Below are 23,498 nucleotides of genomic sequence, written 5' to 3' on the forward strand. Positions count from 1 at the left end.
CCTGAGTTGTTGACTTTCGAAAAAGTAATTCTAACAGGGATCGATAAATTGAAAGAGAGTACAAAATTCATTCCATATAACATCAGCCTAGATGAGCGTAAAGCCTTACTGGCATTAAAAAATGACAAGTCAATCGTTCTGAAACCTGCTGATAAAGGCGGCGGGATTGTTGTACAGAACAGGGACGACTATGACATCGAGATCAGAAAACAAATAGGAGAAGAAAAACACTATAAAATATTGGATATAAATCCCCAGGTGGATATTAAGAAAGAGATACTAAAAATAACGACAGAAGGCCTGGAAGAAGGTTTTCTAAGTAAGAAAGAGTTTGAATTCCTAAATATCGATTGTCCTAGAACTCCGGTTCTGTACACCCTCCCGAAAATACACAAGAACATCACTCATCCCCCAGGACGTCCTATACTATCAGGATGTGGTTCAGTCCTTGAACCCATCGGTCAATTTATAGACTTTTTTATAAAAGACTATGTTCCTCTTCAAGAGACCTATGTAAGAGATTCGATGCATATGATTAATTTATTGGAAGATCGACCATATGACATCACTAAAGATCGATTAGCGACACTGGACATCACCTCACTATACACAAATATACCACAGCAGGAATGTATACAGGTGATCCAGGATTTACTTGAAACTAGACCAAAACCTCATCAGGTCCCCACTTCGTTTATTATCACACTTCTACAGATTGCATTGACACACAATTATTTTGTATCAGAAGGCAAATACTACCAACAATGCTCCGGGACAAGTATGGGTGCAATTTTTGCGCCAAATCTGGCAAATATCTTTATGGATAACCTAGAGCACAAATTTGTCCTCAATAATGTAAACATATACCACTCAAAAATCAACTGTTGGAAAAGATATATCGATGACATTTTTTTGATTTGGTCTGACACAGTTCCTGAGTTTAATAATTTTGTTTCTTATTTAAATTCAGTTCAACCACACCTTAAGTTCACATCCACCATACATGACTCTTGCATCGCCTTTTTAGATATTAACATCTCACATGATGAAGGGAAACTCTATACTTCATTGCACAGGAAACCAACTGAGCGTAATACGCTACTCGCTTACAATAGTCATCATTCTCGTGCCCTGAGAGATGGATTGCCTCATGGACAATTCTTGCGAATACGTCACAATTGTACCAAAAAAGATGACTATATGAGAGAGGCGTACATTCTGCGAGACAAATTGTTGTCTAGGGGATATCCGAAAAAATTAGTGAAGAACTCTCTGAAAAGAGCTTGGTTCTGCCCCAGAGAGACATTACTCATTCCTAAAGAAAAAACCAAGGTTGACAAATTAATCTGTGTCACCACGTTTGGTATACACACGAATGCCATTCGAAAATTGGTCACGAAAAATTGGCACATTATTCAAAACATAGACTCCAGCATTGACATACCAATGTTTGCCTTTAAAAGAGGCAAAAATATTAAAGATCACCTTGTAAGATCATCAATGGAGAGTCCCTGCCAAAATCTGAGATCATTGGAATCAACCTGGGGCTTACCAGATGTTAAAGGTCACTATAAGTGTGGCAACTGTGTCGCCTGTGAATTTACAGCAAATACCAAAAAATTCACTCATGGAAAGGTCGATCAACAACTAAATTTCTTTGCCAACTGCAATACTAAAAATGTGGTATATTGTATACTGTGTCCTTGTGGGCTACCATATATTGGACAAACCCAACAAATCGTTAAAGCACGCATAGGACAACATCGCAGTAGGATTAGGAATTCTGTTCCCAATGCCCCATTGGTCAATCACTTTGAAGAGAAAGGGCACACGGCAAATGACATTCGCTGGCAGGTAATAGATAAAGTGATTGCTCCGAAAAGGGGTGGAGACTTATCGCAGATATTGCAACGACTAGAGTGTCGTTGGATTGAACGTACTAACTCCATACTACAGGGGCTGAATTCAGCTGAGGAATGGCGTGGGTTTATTACTACCCTCTTCTAATCAGTGTTGCTTGCGTACTTAGTATGTCTTCCAACACACCCATTTCAATACAGCTCTAACTGAAATTTCAAAGATGTTCCGTCGTGCTTTTCCATGATTAGCCCAAATTGTACGTGTAACAATAAGTGATGTATAATCTATATGGTTAGAGATCTATTGTCATATGTACTATGTAAAAGCGAATGTACAGTACTATAATGTTTTTGATTGAATAGTTAACCATTGGTGGAGGCACATACTGTCTTTGATAAGAAAACTATTTTAAGCCTTTTTGTAGTGTATGTCATGCATTTGCATTATTATTTTTTCAAACTAGTAAGTAAGATATTTTCACCATTGTCTTGGCGCTGAACCGTTATATTCACTGCACATTGTTCAAATAATCGAAGTAATTGCCACTGTTACATGCCATAACCAATGAACGAACGAAAAAGCCTGATATTAGCAACCACTGTAATCTTTGTGTTTATTATGAATGAAATTATGTAATTGTCACGACAATTGTTTTTTGTACCGCAACCCCATTGACAGAAAAACAACTGATCACTTACCGCCGTAGAACGCAGTACTGTTTCTATCTAGTTTAGTGACTATGAACACTAACAAGTCTATTATCACCTTTGAAATTATGATATTCAATCCGACAGTCCCGTCTCTCTATTAGCATAAACACTATTAATAACACAGCGGTATAGGACGTAGGTCAGCTCTCACTCAATTCAATGTCCTTGAAAACAAATAACTTTATTCACAACCTTCGAAATCACGCTACAATGATCGACTGCAGTTGCTGGTTACTAGGCAACGTCACGCTCGCCCCACCGGTACATTATTGTTGGACACTTTAGATTGGCCATTCTTTAGCGAATCAGGTTTAAGTATCCCATTATCCCGACCAACCGCTGTGATCGTACCAAGCAGACAGGACTTTGGTTGCCTGCTGCAGCACTTCTCGGGATATTCGTAAACCCGGAAGGAGGAAGAGAGGTAGGAGCAGCGTCTCTACTTTAATATTTTTTGGGTGTAGGTCATTTATAGACTGTAGAGGCTATTTCCTCTGCATGAACTCATAATATCATCGTCCTCCGTTTTTGTATATTTTTGGAATAGTTGACCGGACTCTTTAATACGAGGCGACAGCTACACAGCAGTCTGGAGCTTCCGTAGGTGTGGTATATTGAAGGACCCTTACATCGCGCTAAAACCAAAAGCGTATTGAATAATAGTGGGCTACTGCCTCCGTGTGAGTCTTCTCTCACAGGGGTAAGTAGAAACTTGCATATTTACTTGATAAGTAAGTGATTGGATTATGATGGTGATAATAATGGGTTTTTTTCGGTCCTCACACAGCACCCGGCTGGGTACCTGTGAGTATTTTATCCTTTCACTTTGAGCACGGTGTCACTGTACACTTACACGCTAGACCTGTCCTGGACGATAAGGTAGATAGGCTCATTACCTATATTTCTTTCTTTGAGACATTTTGATCTCCTTTTTTGACACATATTTTCCTCATCCCCTTTTTTAGGTGTCCCTATATTAGACAGTCCTGACGAGACCCTTTAACTTGGAATAGGGTCGAAACGCCGTTGACGCAATAGGCAAATCACTAAATCAACACCTATAATAATTAAGTGTTGCTAATTTGAATTATTAATTGTTTGTGATTGCCTTTGTAAAGAGAAATGGAAACCTTGTTTGTATGTCGCATTTTATGTTATGTGTCTGTTTAGGTTTTTTTCATTGGGACACTAATTTGTAATTTGTAATTTGTTTGTTTAATGTCAATTTATATTGTGAATTCATGTCCACTTCCTGTGTAAATATTCTAGTAATATAAACGAAGAACATTCTTCACAAAAAAGACCTAACGTGTATGGCTTTGCCTTTTCTTCTGGCATCTTTCGTAATCCCCTTTTCTTTTTTGATCATTATTTTAGATTACATACCATATTGTTAAGTATTAATCCGCATGAGCTATTGTTTCCTTACAGCACCCTAGAAAAAAGGGCAGTTTATCCCCGACAACCAAACAAGCTGGGATACTCACACTATTAAGGCCAAGTAAAGATGCCCTAGACCTCTTACAAACCACTACCAATGCTGAACATAGATTTGAAGATAGTAGGGAAAATAATAGCATGCAGTCTTCAGAAATTTCTACCTAGACCGGTAGAGGCAGTCACATTTTTTTATGCTATTTCTGAACACTTCCAGAAAAATGTGTAGGCTCTTCTGTGTCTTGGCTAATATCCAGGACCACTGGAATTATGCTGCAGGAGAGGGCCAAATTATACGGCAGAGTTGAATAAATTATGTGGCAATCACGGACTAATTATGCAGCATAATGCTGCACATTTTGTAATAATATTACTTCATTATTTTGTCATTTTTAAACTTGTTAACACTTTCTGGGCATTGGCTGTACCTCATTAGCACCAGTTTAACACCAAAATATAGCAATAAGCAACAAAAAAGTGAGCAGTCCAGAGTTGCAAAGTGCTTTCAATTGCACGGCAACACATGCCGCTGCATTTTTAGTAACTTTTGAACAGTTTGAGCTAGAAACAATTTTTTTTTTAATACAATCGCATATTATGCAGCAGATGATGTATTATGTAGCATATGCGGCAAATCTATAATTATGTAATAATCGCCATGGCTGCACAATCGCATAATTCCAGTGGCCCTGCTAATATCCCGAAAGATTAATGGACACAGTTCCTACAACTTGTGCCCACATTGGGTACTAGGTTGGATTGGATTAAATGACTCCCACGACTCATGTCTACACCGGTCGAATGATATCAGAACAATGGACAGCGGAAACCAATAAAGTGAGTTTGCAAAAAAAACTGGAACAAACAGTTATTATTCCCGCTGGTCCCAGACAAATTTACACATTTGGAAGTCATTAAAACTACCCTGCTAAAAATGAAAAATGAGTAAATTTACATATCTGAGTCAACAAATTTACCATAAATCTGATGATACACTACACAGCAATATGCCCAGGGCACTGGGATCATGGTTTGGTGGGATTCTGGAAAAAGTTATGGCTATGTTGCCAAGACTCCTTTACTTTTTTGTAAACATATTTTGATTATTCATTGAATATCCACTCCTTTCCAAAGGATTAGTGTGGGGCACAGGATACAGAAGGTAGTATTGCATAATTTTCAAACAACTTATGTACCGAATTTCAAAATGTATTAACTAACTTTCAGCTACAATTGGTGGTCCATGGACTAGAGCAGGAAAATTCAGCAGAGACTCATATTACAGTGATAGTTGCAAATCCACAGTCGGTAGGAGAGTATTCAGAAAGTGAAACAGGAGAGTTGTGAGTTTTGGACTAATACTAACTGCCAAACAGTGCTTGTATGAGTATTTAGAGATATTGCACAAAAATTCAGTATATACTGTAGATTTAACAATTTGGTGCTTGCCATATTCAGGAATCTGGCCATAGAGGAAAGAAGCCAGCATGGAGTCCCCAGGAGATGTTATTTATATGAAGCATTGATGATCCACAAGTTTGAGAAAATTGTGGTGCGTATGTGGTACTGAAAGGACAGTTACTTATGTAGAGTACCACTACGATTGTACTGGACACTTTGAGCAGGAAATGGACAGAAGACTTGAATGGAGCTGTGGCGGATGCAGAATATGAGATGGTGCACACGGTCAGGGTATCCAGGAGTGCTAAATTAAAACGTGTCCAGATTAATTACTTACATCAAGTTTCTTTAACCCCACTGTAGTTAAGTAAAAGTTAAACAGGGGTTAGAGATGAGCCCAAGATGCTGAAACGTTGGACTAGCTTTTATCACATGGAATGGAATTGTAAAAGACTGAGGGGGATATCATCAACAGCCGGCGATAATTATCGATAAGCGCACTTAGCGCTAGGATAATTATCGCCGGCTAACGCCAAATTTTATCTCAAATTCCAGGCGCAAGCTGCCAAATGTGCGATTATCGCTGGAAATCCAGCGATAATCGCACAACATTTGGCGATAGCTTGTTGATAGGGCAGGGTGGACTTAGCCATTATATCCACCTTCCATTGGATATAATGGCTTAGTCAACCTGAAAGCAGGTGTAAGGAAAGTAGCGATAACCGCGGTTTGCGCTACTTTTCTTATCGCTATGTGTGTTAGCGTACCCATTGATAATTGGAGAAATGTTGGTTAGCGACATTTCTCCAGTTATTTTGGGATGGAACACCCACTTTGCATCTCATTAGAGATGCAAAGCTGGGCGTTACGCGAAAGGGCGCTAAGGCAAGGATTCACACGATAGCGTGACCTTGCTGATAAAGCAATAAAATTATCGCCGCTTTTCAGCTGTAAACGGCAGCAAAAGCGGCGATAATTTTATAGCGCCGCCTTGTTGATATGCCCCCGAAAGATTAGTGGAAAGATTAAAGTCTTAACCCAACAGTCTTGACCTCACAGAACTTTACCACGAGGGCCTTTTCGATGCAGGCAAGTGTTTTCAGTCCAGGGAGGACCTGGCTTGGCAGTTCGGGCTGGACTGTTCCCATGAGGCACAGGGTCAAGACTGATTTGCATATGGCTGGGTTCAAACTAGAATGGCATGGTGTGCAAAAAAACGATGGATTTAGCCCCAGATCTTTGTACTGGGGTGAATGTATGACATTGTTCTGCATTCTGTCCATCAACTGTTGTTTTTGCACTTGTTACCCCGAGTGGGACGGGTATGCTCAGACGTGAGTGCCGTGCTCTCCATGCCACTGGACTCAAGCTATCCTGGCTGAAGAGGGGTGAAACCCCGAAACCGGTCCTAGGATACTTGTGTCCAGTCCAGAGAGGACCTGGCTTGGCAGTTCGGGCTGGACTGTTCCCATGAGGCACAGGGTCAAGACTGATTTCCATATGGCTGGGTTCAAACTGGAATGGCATGGTGAGCAATAAAACGATGGATTTAGGCCCAGATCTCTGTACTGGGCTGAATGTATGACATTGTTCTGCATTCTGTCCATCAACTGTTGTTTTTGCATTTGTCACCCCGATTGGGACGGGTATGCTCAGATGTGAGTCCCGTGCTCTCCATGCCACTGGAATCAAGCTATCCTGGCTGAAGAGGGGTGAAACCCCGAAACCGGTCCTAGGATGCTTGTTTCCAGTCCAGAGAGGACCTGGCTTGGCAGTTCGGGCTGGACTGTTCCCATGAGGCACAGGGTCAAGACTGATTTCCATATGGCTGGGTTCAAACTGGAATGGCATGGTGAGCAATAAAACGATGGATTTAGGCCCAGATCTCTGTACTGGGGTGAATGTATGACATTGTTCTGCATTCTGTCCATCAACTGTTGTTTATGCGGTAAGTACCACACAGGCGCTTTTTGGTACTTTATCATGCAGGTAATTAAGGATACTCTTTTTAAGGGTTCAAGAATGGATAAGGATATGGGGTTGTAAGGAATTGTTAGGGTTCAGGGATGGCTAAAGGTAAGAAGAGGCCCTAACTGAAGAATATAACTAACACTACATCAATTAGGTATCCAGAAGAGGTGTTCATTGGGGGATACTCCAAAGTACAGATCACCTCTTTATCCTTAGGTGTAGTGGCAGATCCAACCACACAGTGAGTTTTAATCCAGAAGATTTTTTTATGTCCTGGTGCCGTACTGTGTGGGTACCTGTTGAGAACGTTCGTGAGCAGGATTCCAGGATAACGTTTGGTTGTCAGAGAGTCAGTTGGAGTAGGTTTGATGAGGTTGCTTCGGACACTGTCTCCTGTTTCTCTTCCAAACTTGTATTAAATAAATATTGTTTTCAATAAACACACTTGTCTTCCTTGTCTTCCATCACTGGTAACAAGAGACGTAAGAGGACCTATGCTGGATCTCACTCCGCAGTTCCTAGCTGATTTCCTGGTGGCATCTCCCACAGGCGGAGAGTCGAGGGACGTTTACCTGAATACTATTGGAGGCCGGAGACAACGCAGTGCTGCCGGCAATATTTATTTTTTGTGGGAGGAGTTTTCATGTTACTCACATTATGCGGCCGTCTTATCTTAGTCAATTCGGCAGAGTTCAAGAGTTATTGGCATTCGTGTGTTATTGTATCAGATACCAAATTTATTTGGTCATTTCGGCCACACGCATGCCTTTAAGCAACTATTTTGAATAGTTTTGTCATCATTTCAGCGTTACGTTCTCCTTGAAGCATTTGACACTGGAAATCTCATGCCTTTGGGGCAGCTATTTCACCGTGTGCATTGTTTGGCGATTTGCACGTCTTGCTAGCAGCGTGTCGCTTGCTTAGTGTTGCACTAGCCAACATTGACTGTTATTTTCCAGTCTTTATAATCATTAGACTGTTATTTTGTTTCTCCTTTTCAGCGATACGCACGTTTAATACATTCAAATTAATGTTCTACAGTCATATTTAGTGACTTTCTTATGTTGTGTCTTTAAAACAAAACTGTGGGTATTCATATGATCCATCTGTATTTTCTAACGGCACAGTTAGTACACCATTTGCAAGCTATACATTGTGCATTTTGTGTAAATTTCAAATTCTGTTCAATCATAGAAATTGTTATTCCATCTGCATTTTCTGAGGGCATATTCAGTACACTGTGAGACGTATATATATTTTGTGATATTCCAAGTTTTGTGCACTCATAAATATTGTTATTTTGGTCATTTATGTACCATTAAATTATTAATTTTAATATTTTTTGTTGTTGCTGCCCATCTCATATAGTATGCAGGCTATTACTCCACCTGCACCATCCTTGCACTAACCTGGTGAGTCACTGGTGAGATGGAAAGAATGGTTATGGGCATTTAATGCGTATTTAGGAGCAATTGATGAGTTAAAATTCAGACCTGAATGGAAAAAATTGATTTTGGAGCATTCTTTGGGCATGGAAGAGCAGAATATTTTTGAGCACTTACCCAAAGTAGTGAGTGAGGATTCCAAGGGAGAATTAAATGAATATGAAGAAGCAGTACAACGTTTGGAGATACATTTTAACAAACCACCTAATTTACTTGTCAGAAGGCACAAATGTTTTAACCGAGAACAGACTGGAGCTGAATCTATTGAGATGGATGTGGCATTTTACGGATATTAGCAGTGAAATGTGAATTTGGTACTTTCACAGATCAGTTGATTAGGAATCAGCTAGTTAGAAGATGTTTCAATATAGCCTTATAGCCCGCCGTAGTGGTTTATACCGGCTATTAAAGGCCCGCTCCAGTGTGAAAGGCCCGAGCCGAAGGACTTTAACAAGGGAGCTGGACTTTAATAGCCGGTATAGCCCAGCTACGAAGGAATGGTCTAACAAATTAAACAAAGGCTTCAGGGAGCGCGAGGGGATTGAAATCCCCTGAGGCTCCCTAAACCTTTGTTCACAGCCATAGCTGTGAACAAAAAAGCATTGGAATGTTGGAGCGCCGGGCTTATACCAGCCATTATAAGCCTGGAGCTACTCTATTGCTTTCAATGGAGCTTCCAACATTCCAATGTTCTAATAAGTAATGCGCCTTTACTGCGTAATTTCTCGCCAGGGACAATGATGTGCATAACAGTAGATACCTGTCCCATTGGACTTGATGCAGTTTTGACTCAGGAGTGTGCAGGCAAGGAGAGTACCATTGTGCTTGCATTACATATGTTGAAACCACAGGAAAGGATATATTCTGTAATTGAACATGAAATGTTGGCCTGCAGTTGGGTTGTGGATAAATGTAAGTGTTATGTCTGGGGAACACATTTTTTTATCAGAACAGATCACAAATCATTGATTCCCATGCTAATTGGTTCTAATGTAAACACTAGTAAGGCCACTGCGAGATTTGTTAGACTTGGTTCAAAAGTATTGGAGCACCATTTTGATGTACTGCACATCCCGGGGGACAAGGACAAGAAAGCTGAATACCTTTCATGACTACCAATGTTTTAGGACCGGCTAGTTCTGACCAGATTGTTGATCCACAAAAAGAGGACACCGAATGCTTTATAGCCAGTATTTGTTGGTCAGAAATAGGTTTGTCTCTGAACAATAGTGGATTGATTCCATGAAAAAGGACAATATTCTGAAGGATGTGAAAAAGCATGTGACTTGTGGTTGGCCCAGAGAAAATAATTCACCTATAGTGTTGCAGAGTTACTGGAAAATTCAAGATGAATCGTCAGCTGATGGAGAGTTTCTTTTCCGCGGGGATAAACTTATCTGGACTGGTTGAGTGAGTGAACAGGATGATTGGGGAGTGTGTGTGTGAAGCATCTTTGGAAGGTGTGGATGTAAAAAATGCTCAGTGGGCCATGCTTTGGGCACATTGCAATACACCTAATAAGGAGACAAACATTACTCCTATTTTTCTTTGAGAGGAAGGGAATTTTTAGATTTTCTCAGACCCGTGTGGTTATCCTGGTCTGGCGGGCAATCTGATTTCAACCAGTTATAAAGATAGAAAGGTGCAAGACAATATCACTATCAGACGAGGTCAGAGTAAAGTCAGATATGATCACTTCAAATGTGAATTTTTTTTACGGATGAGTAAAGGGCATCGTGTGTGAGTAAGGTTACCCAAAGTGGATGTGAGAAAGGGCGAAGTGAGATTCAGTCAACCTCATAAACTTCAAGACGTTAGTGAGAATTCAAGTGCTGTAATGTTGGAAACTGGTCGGCGGTGGAATTATGGTAAAGTTGTGAAAGTGAGCAGAGCATGTGCTGAAAAGTTGTTGGAATCTGGACACCCCAGTTCTGGAAATGTGCACAAAGGTGTTGGTTGTAGTTTTTTGCAGAATTATGAAATGTATTTGTTTTTCACACAATGTACATGTTTTGTTCTTTTATTGAGCAATCATTTGAGTAATAATTATAAATTGTATATGTATTTTCATATCCTGTTTGGATATTGAGCAGGATTCCAGGATAACGGTTAGGTTGTCAGAGAGTCGGTTGGAGTGGGTTTGATGTTGGTGCTTCGGGGGCTATCTCCTGCTTGTTTTGCATGAACTTACCTGCCTTCCTTGTCTTACATCGATTTGCTTTGTGAAGGGGCAGCTTCAGCTGTACATCAACTCCCTGAGCTGGAGAGCTGTCAGATAATGCAACAGATCATACCATAAAGAATCTCTTAATGGTGCAAAGGCACTCAATCAGTCCAAGTATAGACCCAAACAGAAGGGCATATCTGACATCACAGAAATACAGATATCAGGGCTGTACATCAAGACACAGACACAGTGACACTGATTTAAGACATCTTTACCAAAGAGAGACAATCAATGCAAGGTAAAATCCAACCATGCAGCACCTGTTTAAATAGGAGGACAACTGAGACAGACATGCACCAAATGATAAAATACCTCTTTATTTAGAAGAGGTTCTAAAAATAATCGTGTAGCACTTAAGCAGGGGGAAGTTCACAGAAACACAGCCAAACATAAAGTACCTTTAGAAGTGCTCAATGCAGGAATGGATCCAATCAGTAGCACCTGTTTAACTAGGATCAAGATAGATACTACCTTAATCATACAGCCTCTATTTACCCAGGAACAGCGCTTAGTTCCAACCATTCCACATCTGTCTAATGGAAAAGGCCCCAGAGGAGTCCCCAACCACACAATGCCTCATTACCCAGATAGGTGCCAGTGCAGGGACAGACCCAATCTTAAAGCACACCCGGATCCAGGGGAGGTGCTCAGTCTAGCGCCACCAATGCTTAGTATGGGGAGACAATACATGGAACAGCACATCTTTATCTAGGAGAGGTTTGAACAAATCCAATCATAGGGAATTCTGTTGTACAGGATAGGCAGAAATAGACACAAACATACAGCACATCTGGAGCCAGAAGAGGTGCTCAGTGTACGACAGGACACAAACATAAAGCCCCTCTTGAGCCAGGAGAGAAGTTCAGTGCAGGCACAAACACACAGCGCCTACTGAGCCAGGAAAGGAGCTCAGTGCAGGGTCTGGCGCAAACATACAGCACCTCTTGAGGCAGGACAGCTGCTCAGTTTCGTACAGTCACAAACATAAAGAACATCTTGAGCCAGGAGAGGAGCTCAGTGCAGGGGCTGGCACAAACATAAAGCCCCTCTTAAGCCAGGAGAGGAGTTCAGTGCAGGCACAAACACACAGTGCCTACTGAGCCAGGAAAGGAGCTCAGTGCAGGAGGCTGGCACAAACATACAGCACCTCTTGAGCCAGGAGAGAAGTTCAGTGCAGGCACAAACACACAGTGCCTACTGAGCCAGGAGAGGAGCTCAGTGCAGGGGCTGGCACAAACATACAGCACCACTTGAGGCAGGAGAGGAGTTCAGTGCAGGCACAAACACACAGTGCCTACTGAGCCAGGAGAGGAGCTCAGTGCAGGGGCTGGCGCAAACATAAAGCCCCTCTTGAGCCAGGAGAGGAGTTCAGTGCAGGCACAAACACACAGCGCCTACTGAGCCAGGAAAGGAGCTCAGTGCAGGAGGCTGGCGCAAACATACAGCACCTCTTGAGCCAGGAGAGGAGTTCAGTGCAGGCGCAGGCACAAACACACAGTGCCTACTGAGCCAGGAAAGGAGCTCAGTGCAGGGCCTGGCACAAACATACAGCAACTCTTGAGGCAGGACAGCTGCTCAGTTTCGTACAGTCACAAACATAAAGAACATCTTGAGCCAGGAGAGGAGCTCAGTGCAGGGGCTGGCACAAACATAAAGCCCCTCTTGAGCCAGGAGAGGAGTTCAGTGGAGGCACAAACACACAGTGCCTACTGAGCCAGGAAAGGAGCTCAGTGCAGGGCCTGGCGCAAACATACAGCAACTCTTGAGGCAGGACAGCTGTTCAGTTTCGTACAGTCACAAACATAAAGAACATCTTGAGCCAGGAGAGGAGTTCAGTGCAGGCACAAACACACGGTGCCTACTGAGCCAGGAAAGGAGCTCAGTGCAGGGGCTGGCCCAAACATAAAACCCCTCTTGAGCCAGGAGAGGAGTTCAGTGGAGGCACAAACACACAGCGCCTACTGAGCCAGGAAAGGAGCTCAGTGCAGGAGGCTGGCGCAAACATACAGCACCTCTTGAGCCAGGAGAGGAGTTCAGTGCAGGCGCAGGCACAAACACACAGTGCCTACTGAGCCAGGAAAGGAGCTCAGTGCAGGGCCTGGCGCAAACATACAGCAACTTTTGAGGCAGGACAGCTGCTCAGTTTCGTACAGTCACAAACATAAAGAACATCTTGAGCCAGGAGAGGAGTTCAGTGCAGGCACAAACACACGGTGCCTACTGAGCCAGGAAAGGAGCTCAGTGCAAGGGCTGGCCCAAACATAAAACCCCTCTTGAGCCAGGAGAGGAGTTCAGTGGAGGCACAAACACACAGTGCCTACTGAGCCAGGAAAGGAGCTCAGTGCAGGGCCTGGCACAAACATACAGCAACTCTTGAGGCAGGACAGCTGCTCAGTTTCGTACAGTCACAAACATAAAGAACATCTTGAGCCAGGAGAGGAGCTCAGTGCAGGGGCTGGCACAAACATAAAGCCCCTCTTGAGCCAGGAGAGGAGTTCAGTGGAGGCACAAACACACAGCGCCTACTGAGCCAGGAAAGGAGCTCAGTGCAGGAGGCTGGCGCAAACATACAGCACCTCTTGAGCCAGGAGAGGAGTTCAGTGCAGGCACAAACACACAGTGCCTACTGAGCCAGGAAAGGAGCTCAGTGCAGGGGCTGGCACAAACATACAGCAACTCTTGAGGCAGGACAGCTGCTCAGTTTCGTACAGTCACAAACATAAAGAACATCTTGAGCCAGGAGAGGAGCTCAGTGCAGGGGCTGGCACAAACATAAAGCCCCTCTTGAGCCAGGAGAGGAGTTCAGTGGAGGCACAAACACACAGCGCCTACTGAGCCAGGAAAGGAGCTCAGTGCAGGAGGCTGGCGCAAACATACAGCACCTCTTGAGCCAGGAGAGGAGTTCAGTGCAGGCGCAGGCACAAACACACAGTGCCTACTGAGCCAGGAAAGGAGCTCAGTGCAGGGCCTGGCGCAAACATACAGCAACTCTTGAGGCAGGACAGCTGCTCAGTTTCGTACAGTCACAAACATAAAGAACATCTTGAGCCAGGAGAGGAGCTCAGTGCAGGGGCTGGCACAAACATAAAGCCCCTCTTGAGCCAGGAGAGGAGTTCAGTGGAGGCACAAACACACAGCGCCTACTGAGCCAGGAAAGGAGCTCAGTGCAGGGCCTGGCGCAAACATACAGCAACTCTTGAGGCAGGGCAGCTGCTCAGTTTCGTACAGTCACAAACATAAAGAACATCTTGAGCCAGGAGAGGAGCTCAGTGCAGGGGCTGGCACAAACATAAAGCCCCTCTTGAGCCAGGAGAGGAGTTCAGTGGAGGCACAAACACACAGTGCCTACTGAGCCAGGAAAGGAGCTCAGTGCAGGGCCTGGCGCAAACATACAGCAACTCTTGAGGCAGGACAGCTGCTCAGTTTCGTACAGTCACAAACATAAAGAACATCTTGAGCCAGGAGAGGAGTTCAGTGCAGGCACAAACACACGGTGCCTACTGAGCCAGGAAAGGAGCTCAGTGCAGGGGCTGGCCCAAGCATACAGCACCTCTTGAGGCAGGACTGCTGCTCAGTTTCGGACAGTCACAAACATAAAGAACATCTTGAGCCAGGAAAGGAGCTCAGTGCAGGCGCAGGCACAAACATACAGCACCTCTTAAGCCAGGAGAGGAGTTCAGTGCAGGCGCAGGCACAAACACACAGTGCCTACTGAGCCAGGAAAGGAGCTCAGTGCAGGGGCTGGCGCAAACACACAGTGCCTCTTGAGCCAGGACAGGTGCTCAGTTTCAGACAGACACAAACATACAGCGGGGCATATTTACAAGCCCCTAGCGCTGGCGGTGCCTCACTTTTTGTGTGATGCTCCATATTTAGTAGGACACGTAAAGCCACCCTGCATGGCTTTTCGTGTCCTTGTAAATACAGCCCCTTTTCACACCGTACTTTACGTGAAAGGGGCGTTCCATGGGTGTTGCTGTGGGTGTTCCCATGCAACACCCATGGATCCTGCTGCATTCCCAGATTCACAACATTTGATAAACCTGGGAATGCGTCAGAATTCGAAGCCTTTCCAGGGGAGGCGTAAGGATGCGCAAAGGAGAAATACTAGTATTGCTCTACATTTCTTCCTCTTTCTATGCGTGCTGCACTTGCATCCTGCAGCACGCATTGAAAGAAGAAACACCTCTTGTGATTGTAATTGTGCAGGAAGGTGTGCCTTCCTGCACAAAAACAATCGTCCCAGCAACAGAGGCACTGTTGCACCATGGTGCAAGGGTGCCTGCCTTGGCGCATGGTAGCCAATTGTGCACCAGTGCAGGGGAGAGCTCAGGGAGATGTCATATTGTTGTAAATATAAAGCATCCTTTTGCTTCGAAAATAATGCAGTGCAACGCAGCGAAATGGCTTGCGGCACGGTTCTGCGTTACTTCGTTGTAAATATGGCCCAGCATGTCTTGAGCCGGGAGAGGTGTTCAATGTAGGGACAGACGCAACTATACGGTATCTCGTTCTCCAGAAGAGGTGCTCAATGCTGGAACAGACTCAACGATGCAGCAACTCCAGGTTCATGGGAAGGCGCGTCACATACAGCATCTCGCTATGCCGAAGGGACCGCAGAACTGTACAGTGCGCCACGAGCCAGCTGAAGTGATTATTAAGTGAAACAACCAAGTGGATGGTAGTTCACTTTTTTTCACGGCGCCGTTCTGGAAAATAACCGTTGTCCTTAGTTTGCAGCCAAGACTAGTGACGGATAACACGAACTCGGAAGTCAATATTGTTAAATAGTTAAAAATATATCATAAAAACGTCAGTGCACTGTCTGTCTGCTCTCACAACAGTTTGTTGGTGCTGCCTCGACGCCCCTTTTCACAGTGCTTAACAGCTTATGGTGAAATATGTTTTCTTTTTGAAGACTGTGATTTACTTCGGTCTGTACGTAAAGTATGAAGGAACACTAAACCCCTTTGGAAACAAAACACACAGAAAATACTGGAACATCTCCACAGAAGTGACAAACAGATCTGATTCCCTGGAACGGCATGATCCTTCTATTTCTGGCTCCGAAAGGCTCGAGAGACTGCGCAGCCCCTGGCCCGATTGGTCTGGCTGGTTTCTATGGGTACCAGGACCTTTCAGTAAGGACACAGTGATGCAGGCTGATGCTGAGGGAACAGGCCTATCACATCACATGCTCCAGTGGACAGGTTGCTAAAGGTCACAATGACTCTGTTAGGTCAAAGTAACCTGGCTTTATCAACAAGCCCCAGTTAAAGCCGGGTATTCGTCAGCTCTCAGCCTTCTGCTTACTGTCCATGTGACTTCAGCAGCGTCGCAGAAAAAGAGAAAGGCTGCAGGCAGTGCACGGAAATGAAATCAAAGAACAAACCGTTACTGTTTTGTTGATCGGCTACCCTGGCCGAACACAGTGCGTGGCATGTGGTGCGAGGCTGAATTAGACGCTCTCAGCAAGTTCTACAAATTAAGAAACAGAAAGTCTAGCAAAATGCTGTCATTTCTTCAACATCAGCTGCCACATTTGTAGAGTGGATCCTTTGCTCTTATTGAGTAGGCATGTCCAAATCAGACCCAAAAACGTCAGGACAATGCTAGAATTTCCAGATACCCAGTGACTACTTAAATAGGTTCCATTTAAATGCCCTTTATGTAAAAGCATCTTACACGGAAATCCTTCGAATCTGGCATGCATCTGGCCCTGCTGAATGTATGTGGGACATCACTTATTTGGGAGATCTATCATCCTCACCGTAGCAAGCAACTCTCTGGGACCTTTCCATTGCTCTGGGAAAGAGATATACTAAAGGGTGTCCAATGGAGGTACAGAAGGGTCAGATCCATTCCAAATGTTCAGGATATCCACATATATATACAAATGATCACACTGGAATCCATTTACATGGTTGATGTGCATCCTTATTATAATCTGACATCAATCAGGTCCTTCTGGTCTCACACTATATCCCTTGCTAGGTCTCCATGAGAAAGACCCTCCTCCCTCTAGCATGTCTAGCATGTCTCTTTCTGGGACATTCCTATAGCTCTGAGAAAGTGGCGGGGGAAGAAATAACCTGTCAATTGGGAGGCCCAACTGCTAGGAGTCCTGAGGCCCTATGTTATACCTTATGGCAGGGGTCTTCAAACTGGGGGGGCGGGCCTCAAGTGATCCCATGGGGTGCGCCAGGATCTGGCCAAAGGATGCATTATGTTGATAACAGTGCTTTGTTTTGAGCATGAAAAAATGAGCGGCGTTAGGCTGCTCCGCAATGGGCCATCACTAGCGTCTTTTGCCATTTATATTCTAGAAATATGTGTCAAAAGCCAAAGAACTCCAAATATTCCTCAAACCCCGCCTCCATTTCTAATAATCACACTGTGGATACTTTTGCACATTAGTCAGTTCTGCCTGACCAAAAGAGTATGCTTGGAAATCATGCATTTGATTGCATTTTTGAAATGGTAACAGACCTTAACCGCAATGTTTAAATAATTCTAGATATATTTAAACATTGCCAATTGAATAGAATGATAGTGAAAAAATCTGAGAGGGGCTCTGGTGATCTTCGTTTTCCACTGGGGGTGAGCGCATTAAAAAGAGCCCTGCCTTACAGTGTGAGCTCAATGGAAGGAAGAAGGCAAACCAGGACTGGAAGCAATGCAAGGGAGCAAGAGTTTAGACTGGGGGAGGCAGCCGCTGTTATATTTTGTAGGCATAGGTATTTGTGTAGGGCAAACCTAGGTAGAGAGCAAAGGAGTATTAAAGAAGGAAGGGAGCCTAAATTCAGAATTGTTTGCAATGATGCAGGATGCTTGTGGGTGGTGAATCCTATACTGTGGGATGTAATGTTTCCTGACTATGTGTGTCTTCAGCTCCTTTCTGCATTGCAAAAGAGTTGGGATGTTGCTGGGCATGTTGTCCCAGATCCTCGGAACATAAAAGGAGAAGGCTTCTCTTTTAGTTATCTCTATTTTGCAGTTTTTCTGGTGGAGGCCTGCATTCTGGTTTGGTACTGTTACCCAGAAGACAGAAGCCTAGCAAGGTGGGCAAGCAGAGGAGAGAATCTACCAATTGATGACAGCATCCAAAGAGAGTGGAGGAGCACAGCTTCCTTCCTCTGATTTGGAGCTAAGGGTTGATAGGTTCCTTTTCAGCAGCACACAGTTGCTTGTTAGTGGGCATAAAGTTAAAGACTAGACTACTACTAGAGCCATGTCAAATTCATTTTTCGGATACTTATAACTTTGGGAAAAACTGATCTTCAGAGAATTTTAAATGAAAAACTGCACCTACATAGTTCACTATTCCCCATCCACAGAACTTTACTGACATTGTAACTGATGCCCCTGAAATTTGAGTGGTGGTTTCCAAAAAGCCAGGCCTTACAAACTCAACATCCACTCACCCAACAAAGCATGGCACTTTTATATTTGCTACATCCACAATGGTCCAGATTCGGCATAGTCAATGCTCAAATGAACATCACCAGGACATCATTAATTCAAGATGATCAGCGGAACATCACAAATCTGCTTCACTGGGTGGAAGATCTGCCACCATGTACATTTCTACACCGCCTGTAATGCAGTTCACAACAATGTAATGTAAAATGAGTGGGCACCCAGGAAAATTTTACGAAGAGCTGAGAGGTGGCACTGTGTAGAAGGGGTCCCATACACCCCAAAAGGAGAAAATCCTACACTACGCCTCTTGAACGTACATTTCTTAGTCTTTTAACATTTAGAAGACCTTAAAGCTGAATTAACTATAAAAAAAGCATAACAAAGCACAATAACAAACATTTTTACATACATGTAAGCCAGATTGACTTGTTAGAACAAGCTTACCCAACAGAGCATTATACCCATTATCATCGGGTAAAAATCGTTTGTCCACTGCGCACACTAAAAGATGATCGGTGAGGTTTGGTGACTTTGCACCAACAAGTAAAAATCCTGGTGGCACATCAATAGGTTCACTGCAAATTGACACAAGGCGCAAATCCTTGCCAGCCTGACAAAAGCCTAGAAAAAGAACACAACACATCATTTATAATGCACATCAACTAGTCACTGGCGTTGAAGAATGGTCTGACAATTGGTACACCATCATTAAGTGCTCATTCTTAGTGTATGATGCGACAGTATTTGGCCAAACAAAATATATTTTTGACCAAGTGTTCTAATATACTCTCAACATTATTACTGCACAACATACTCGACCCCCTGCTCGCCCCTTCACCTTTTTCACCAAACCTATTACCCCCGCACGCACCTCTATGCATGGGGCAAGAGTCACTCAGCATTATGACTAAGGGGCTGCCAACGGGAGGGCACTTTCTTTCATATATTATGGGAGTGTCCGGAGATCATCCCCTTCTGGATGAGGGTCACAGACATCATGTCTAGGGTAGTGGGGGGGGAAGGTTCCGATGGAGCCGAAGTGGCTTTTATTGATTATTAAAGGGGACACTGACTGGTCTAGGTATGTGGAAATATGGCTAGCCCTGGCAGCGGGAGTGGCGAAACGGAACATTGCCCGGGGATGGGGGGCACAGACACCCCCACGGTGGGAGGAATGGGAGCGAGACCTTGACTGGGGCCAAAGGGCCGAAGAAACTGTATACAAAAGCAGGGGGTGTACTAAGAAATGGAAGAAAGTATGGGGGCCCTGGCAGAAGTACAGAGAATCTGGGGTAGACTCGGAGGGGAGAGGGAGATGATATTTGTCGATTGTCCTCGCTGCTTCCCAATGCTTACTTTTGTGTTTTTCCCAAAGTGCTGCACGTATATTGTTTGGTACTGAATGGTCTCAAGAGCATTGTTAATAAACAGAATTAAAAAAAATATATATTACTGCAGTGCAAAGGTCAAATTTCTGTTTATTACCACAATACTGCAAAATTGACACGAGAAAAACAACGTTTACTTCCTCACAGATTGCATGTAAGTATAAAAAGTTCATACACCTCAGCTCCTTCCTGGAAGGTTTCTCCATGCAATTTCCATAGGGATTTTTTTAGCTCTATATAAGAGGGCAGGGTAAACGGATCCTGGATCCTAGTAACTGAGAGGAGGTCTGTGAGGCATTAGTAGTGTGATGAAGCAAACTGTAAACTCGTGAGACTCTTGTGGGAACGTGAAAAATAAATGGAAAGGTCAGTCCCTCCCCACACCTACTATGAACACCTGTCGCCTAAGGGAGAAGTTTCAGTGAAAAGTCTAGTCCATCCCCACACCCTACTACCCATGCCAGTCATTCTGTGAAGAGCTCTCAGCAGAGAGTCCAGTTCCCCCCCCACCATCCTACTATGCACACTGGACACCCTAGGGAGAGTTCTGGGAGGAGGGTAGTCCCTCCCCACACCCTATTACACACACCTGTGGCCCTAGGGAGAGGACTCAGTGGAGAGATCAGTCCCTCCCCACACCTATTATGAACACCTGTCGCCTAAGGGAGAAGTTTCAGTGAAAAGGCTAGTCCATCCCCACACACTACTACCCATGCCAGTCATTCTGGGAAGAGCTCTCAGCAGAGAGTCCAGTTTCTCCCTCCTCCCTACCACACCACTTGTCGTCTGGGGAGAGGTCTCAGTGGAGAGGCCAGCCCCTCCTCATACTCTAATAGGCACACTCGTCATCTAGAGAAGAGGTCAGTCCATCCCCACACCCTACTACGTACACCTGTCACCCTAGGCAGAGGTGTCAATGGAGAGGCCAGTACCTCCCTACACCCTACTATGCACACCCATCGCCCTGGCTAGAAATCTTAGTGGAGAGGCCAGTCCCTTCCCACTCTCTACTACACACACCTGTTACTCTAGGGTGAGGTGCTAGTGGGGAGGCCAGTCTCTTTTTACACCCTACTATGCACACCAGTCCCCCTGAGGAGAGTTCTCAATGAGGAGGACAGTCCTTCCCCACACCCTACTACACAGCCTGTCACGCTGGAGAGAGATCTCAATGGAGAGGTTAGTCTCTCCACAGACCATGGTATGCACACTGGTCACCGTGGGGAGTGGTCTCAGCAAGGAGGACAGTTCCGTCCAACACCCCACTACGCAGGGCTGTCGCCCTGTGGAAAGGTCTCTGCAGAGAGGTCAGTTCCTCCCAGCACTACCTCCTCACCCAGTTACTGTATATTAGGTATATAAGCTTGCGAGATTCTTGCAGGAGTTGGATACATACAAATGGGAGAGAGTATTGTTTGGTTGGTCCCACTCTCGCGGGAGTCCTGCTGGACCAAAAAAACTGTAAATTTGGCATATTGAATTAAATTTTTAAGAAAGAATATTGATTACAGCTGGAAAGTGGTAACCCACAATATCAATAAATCGATCCTGCTGACTTCTTGCGCGACATGCACCAAGTAATACACACACTTCCACGAGATGTCCATGGGAGCATACACAGTGCAAAATAAAGTACTCAGTACACAGCAAATCATATTTACAAATATTCCTTGTAAATTTAAAATGTTTGTTATAGAGAAAGGTTTAATAAAACCTTTAGGATACTGCATTGAACTATTCTTTATTTCCAATACCATATCTTACTTTTGTTTTATTTACTGCAATGTTTTTTTAAAATGAAAACATAATATTTTCGTTCTTGACAACCAACATCATTTCATAATCATTTTTTAAAGTACTTTGTTTAAGCTCATTATTTAACTATCACATACAGCTGTACTTTTAAGTTACTAAAACTACATTACGTGGGCAAGAAGCATTACATTTAAATATTTTAATTCAGCTAATAGATTATTATTTACAGATTGTTGAATTATTCATTACTCTACATTAAAAAACATTTCAGCATCACAAAAAAAACAATGTTAAAGTTATTTTACAGTTAAGTATGTGAGGAATATATTCATTAAAAAACTCTTATAAATTAACTGAAAAAAATAATGGTTAAAGTGACACTATAGTTAGGAATTGTTGAAGTATCTTACTTTAAATTAGAAAATCTTAACAATTCACAGAAAAAAACTAAAGTAAATAATTGTAAAATGACTGACAATCATTTTACCACCAAAGGTGCATATATACAATTATTATTCCTTATCCCACTCCCTCAAAGCACAGTAATCCCAGTAGGCTTCACAACCTCTCCTTTCTTATACTTTAAAATGGCCAGCAATTTTCGCCCACAGTCCTCTACCTCTAGAATACCTAATCTCATTAGGTGAGAAAACTTCAACTATACACAGCACTCACTCTGGTGCCGATTACGATCCTGTAAAAACCGGGTACGAACCGTCGGACGGAGCATATTCTCCGTCCGACGCGTACCCGGTCGGAACAAGATACAAACATGGAAGTACGATTCGCACGGAAACACCATTTCCGTACGAGTCGTACAAAACACCGACCGATGAAAATATACATACAAATGTGATCCGGGGAAAGTGCCGACGTGATGTCGGGACGCAGTCAGGCAGCGTTTCACGAACCAGGAAGTACGATTCGAACCGACAGCAGTCCGGACGGCAATATTTTTACGGCACCCAAAACGTGCCGGAAAAGCGAAGTACGCCGCGAAACGACCAGATTAGGGGGCCCGGTACGCGCCGTACCCCCCCCAGCCCCCGTGAGTACGCGCCGTACCCCCCCCAGCCCCGGTGAGTACGCGCCGTACCCCCCCCAGTCCCCGTGAGTACGCGCCGCGCCGTTCCCCCCCCAGCCCCCGTGAGTACGCGCGAACCCCCCCGTGCATGTACACCCCCGCACGTACGGACCATACCCCCCCGTGTATGTACACCTGTGTACGTACGCGCCGTACCCCCCCGTGGATGTACACCCGTGTACGTACGCGCCGTACCCCCCCGTGTATGTACGGTGCATACATACACAGGGGGTACGGTCCGTACGTACACGGGTGTACATCCACGGGGGGGGTACGGTCTGTACGTACACGGGTGTACATACACGGGGGGTACGGTCCGTACGTACACGGGTGTACATCCACGGGGGGGGGGTACGGCGCGTACGTACACAGGTGTACATACACGGGGGGTACGGTCCGTACGTACACGGGTGTACATCCACGGGGGTACGGCGCGTACGTACACGGGGGCTGGGGAGGGTACGGCGCGTACTCACGGGGGCTGGGGGGGTGTTCGGCGCGTATGCGGGCACATGTCTCCATGGTTGCTATGGGAGTTCGGTGCGGACGGTGTTTTTTCCATACGGTTGTAACATCGGACGCACGGGATGGATCGTACTTACGCGGTCGGACTTCACTTTTCACATTTGTATGGTAAATCGTCCGGGGACGTGTCGGACACATTTTCCGACCCGAGGACGTGTGGGGAATTATTCCCAATGCGATTCGTATGGACTTTTTCCCATACGATTCGTACTTGGCAGTTTGTACGGCACTTGGACGATTCGTACGGTAAAAAGACCAGATACAAGTCGTACG

The 23,498-nt window shown here is 44.4% G+C and overlaps 1 protein-coding gene across 3 annotated transcripts in view; it reads right to left on the reverse strand.

Moving 5' to 3' along the window:
• Window positions 1-23,498, reverse strand: part of GREB1 (growth regulating estrogen receptor binding 1) — a 637,715-nt gene that overhangs the window by 368,608 nt on the left and 245,609 nt on the right. For all 3 annotated transcript variants that reach the window (XM_085610685.1, XM_085610682.1, XM_085610683.1), the window contains exon 4: window positions 18,918-19,094. In XM_085610685.1, coding sequence (XP_085466811.1) covers window positions 18,918-19,094 — 177 coding nt within the window. The remainder of the gene's footprint in view (window positions 1-18,917; window positions 19,095-23,498) is intronic.

This window comes from Triturus cristatus, chromosome 6 (assembly GCF_964204655.1).
Source record: "Triturus cristatus chromosome 6, aTriCri1.1, whole genome shotgun sequence".
Lineage (NCBI taxonomy): Eukaryota > Metazoa > Chordata > Amphibia > Caudata > Salamandridae > Triturus > Triturus cristatus.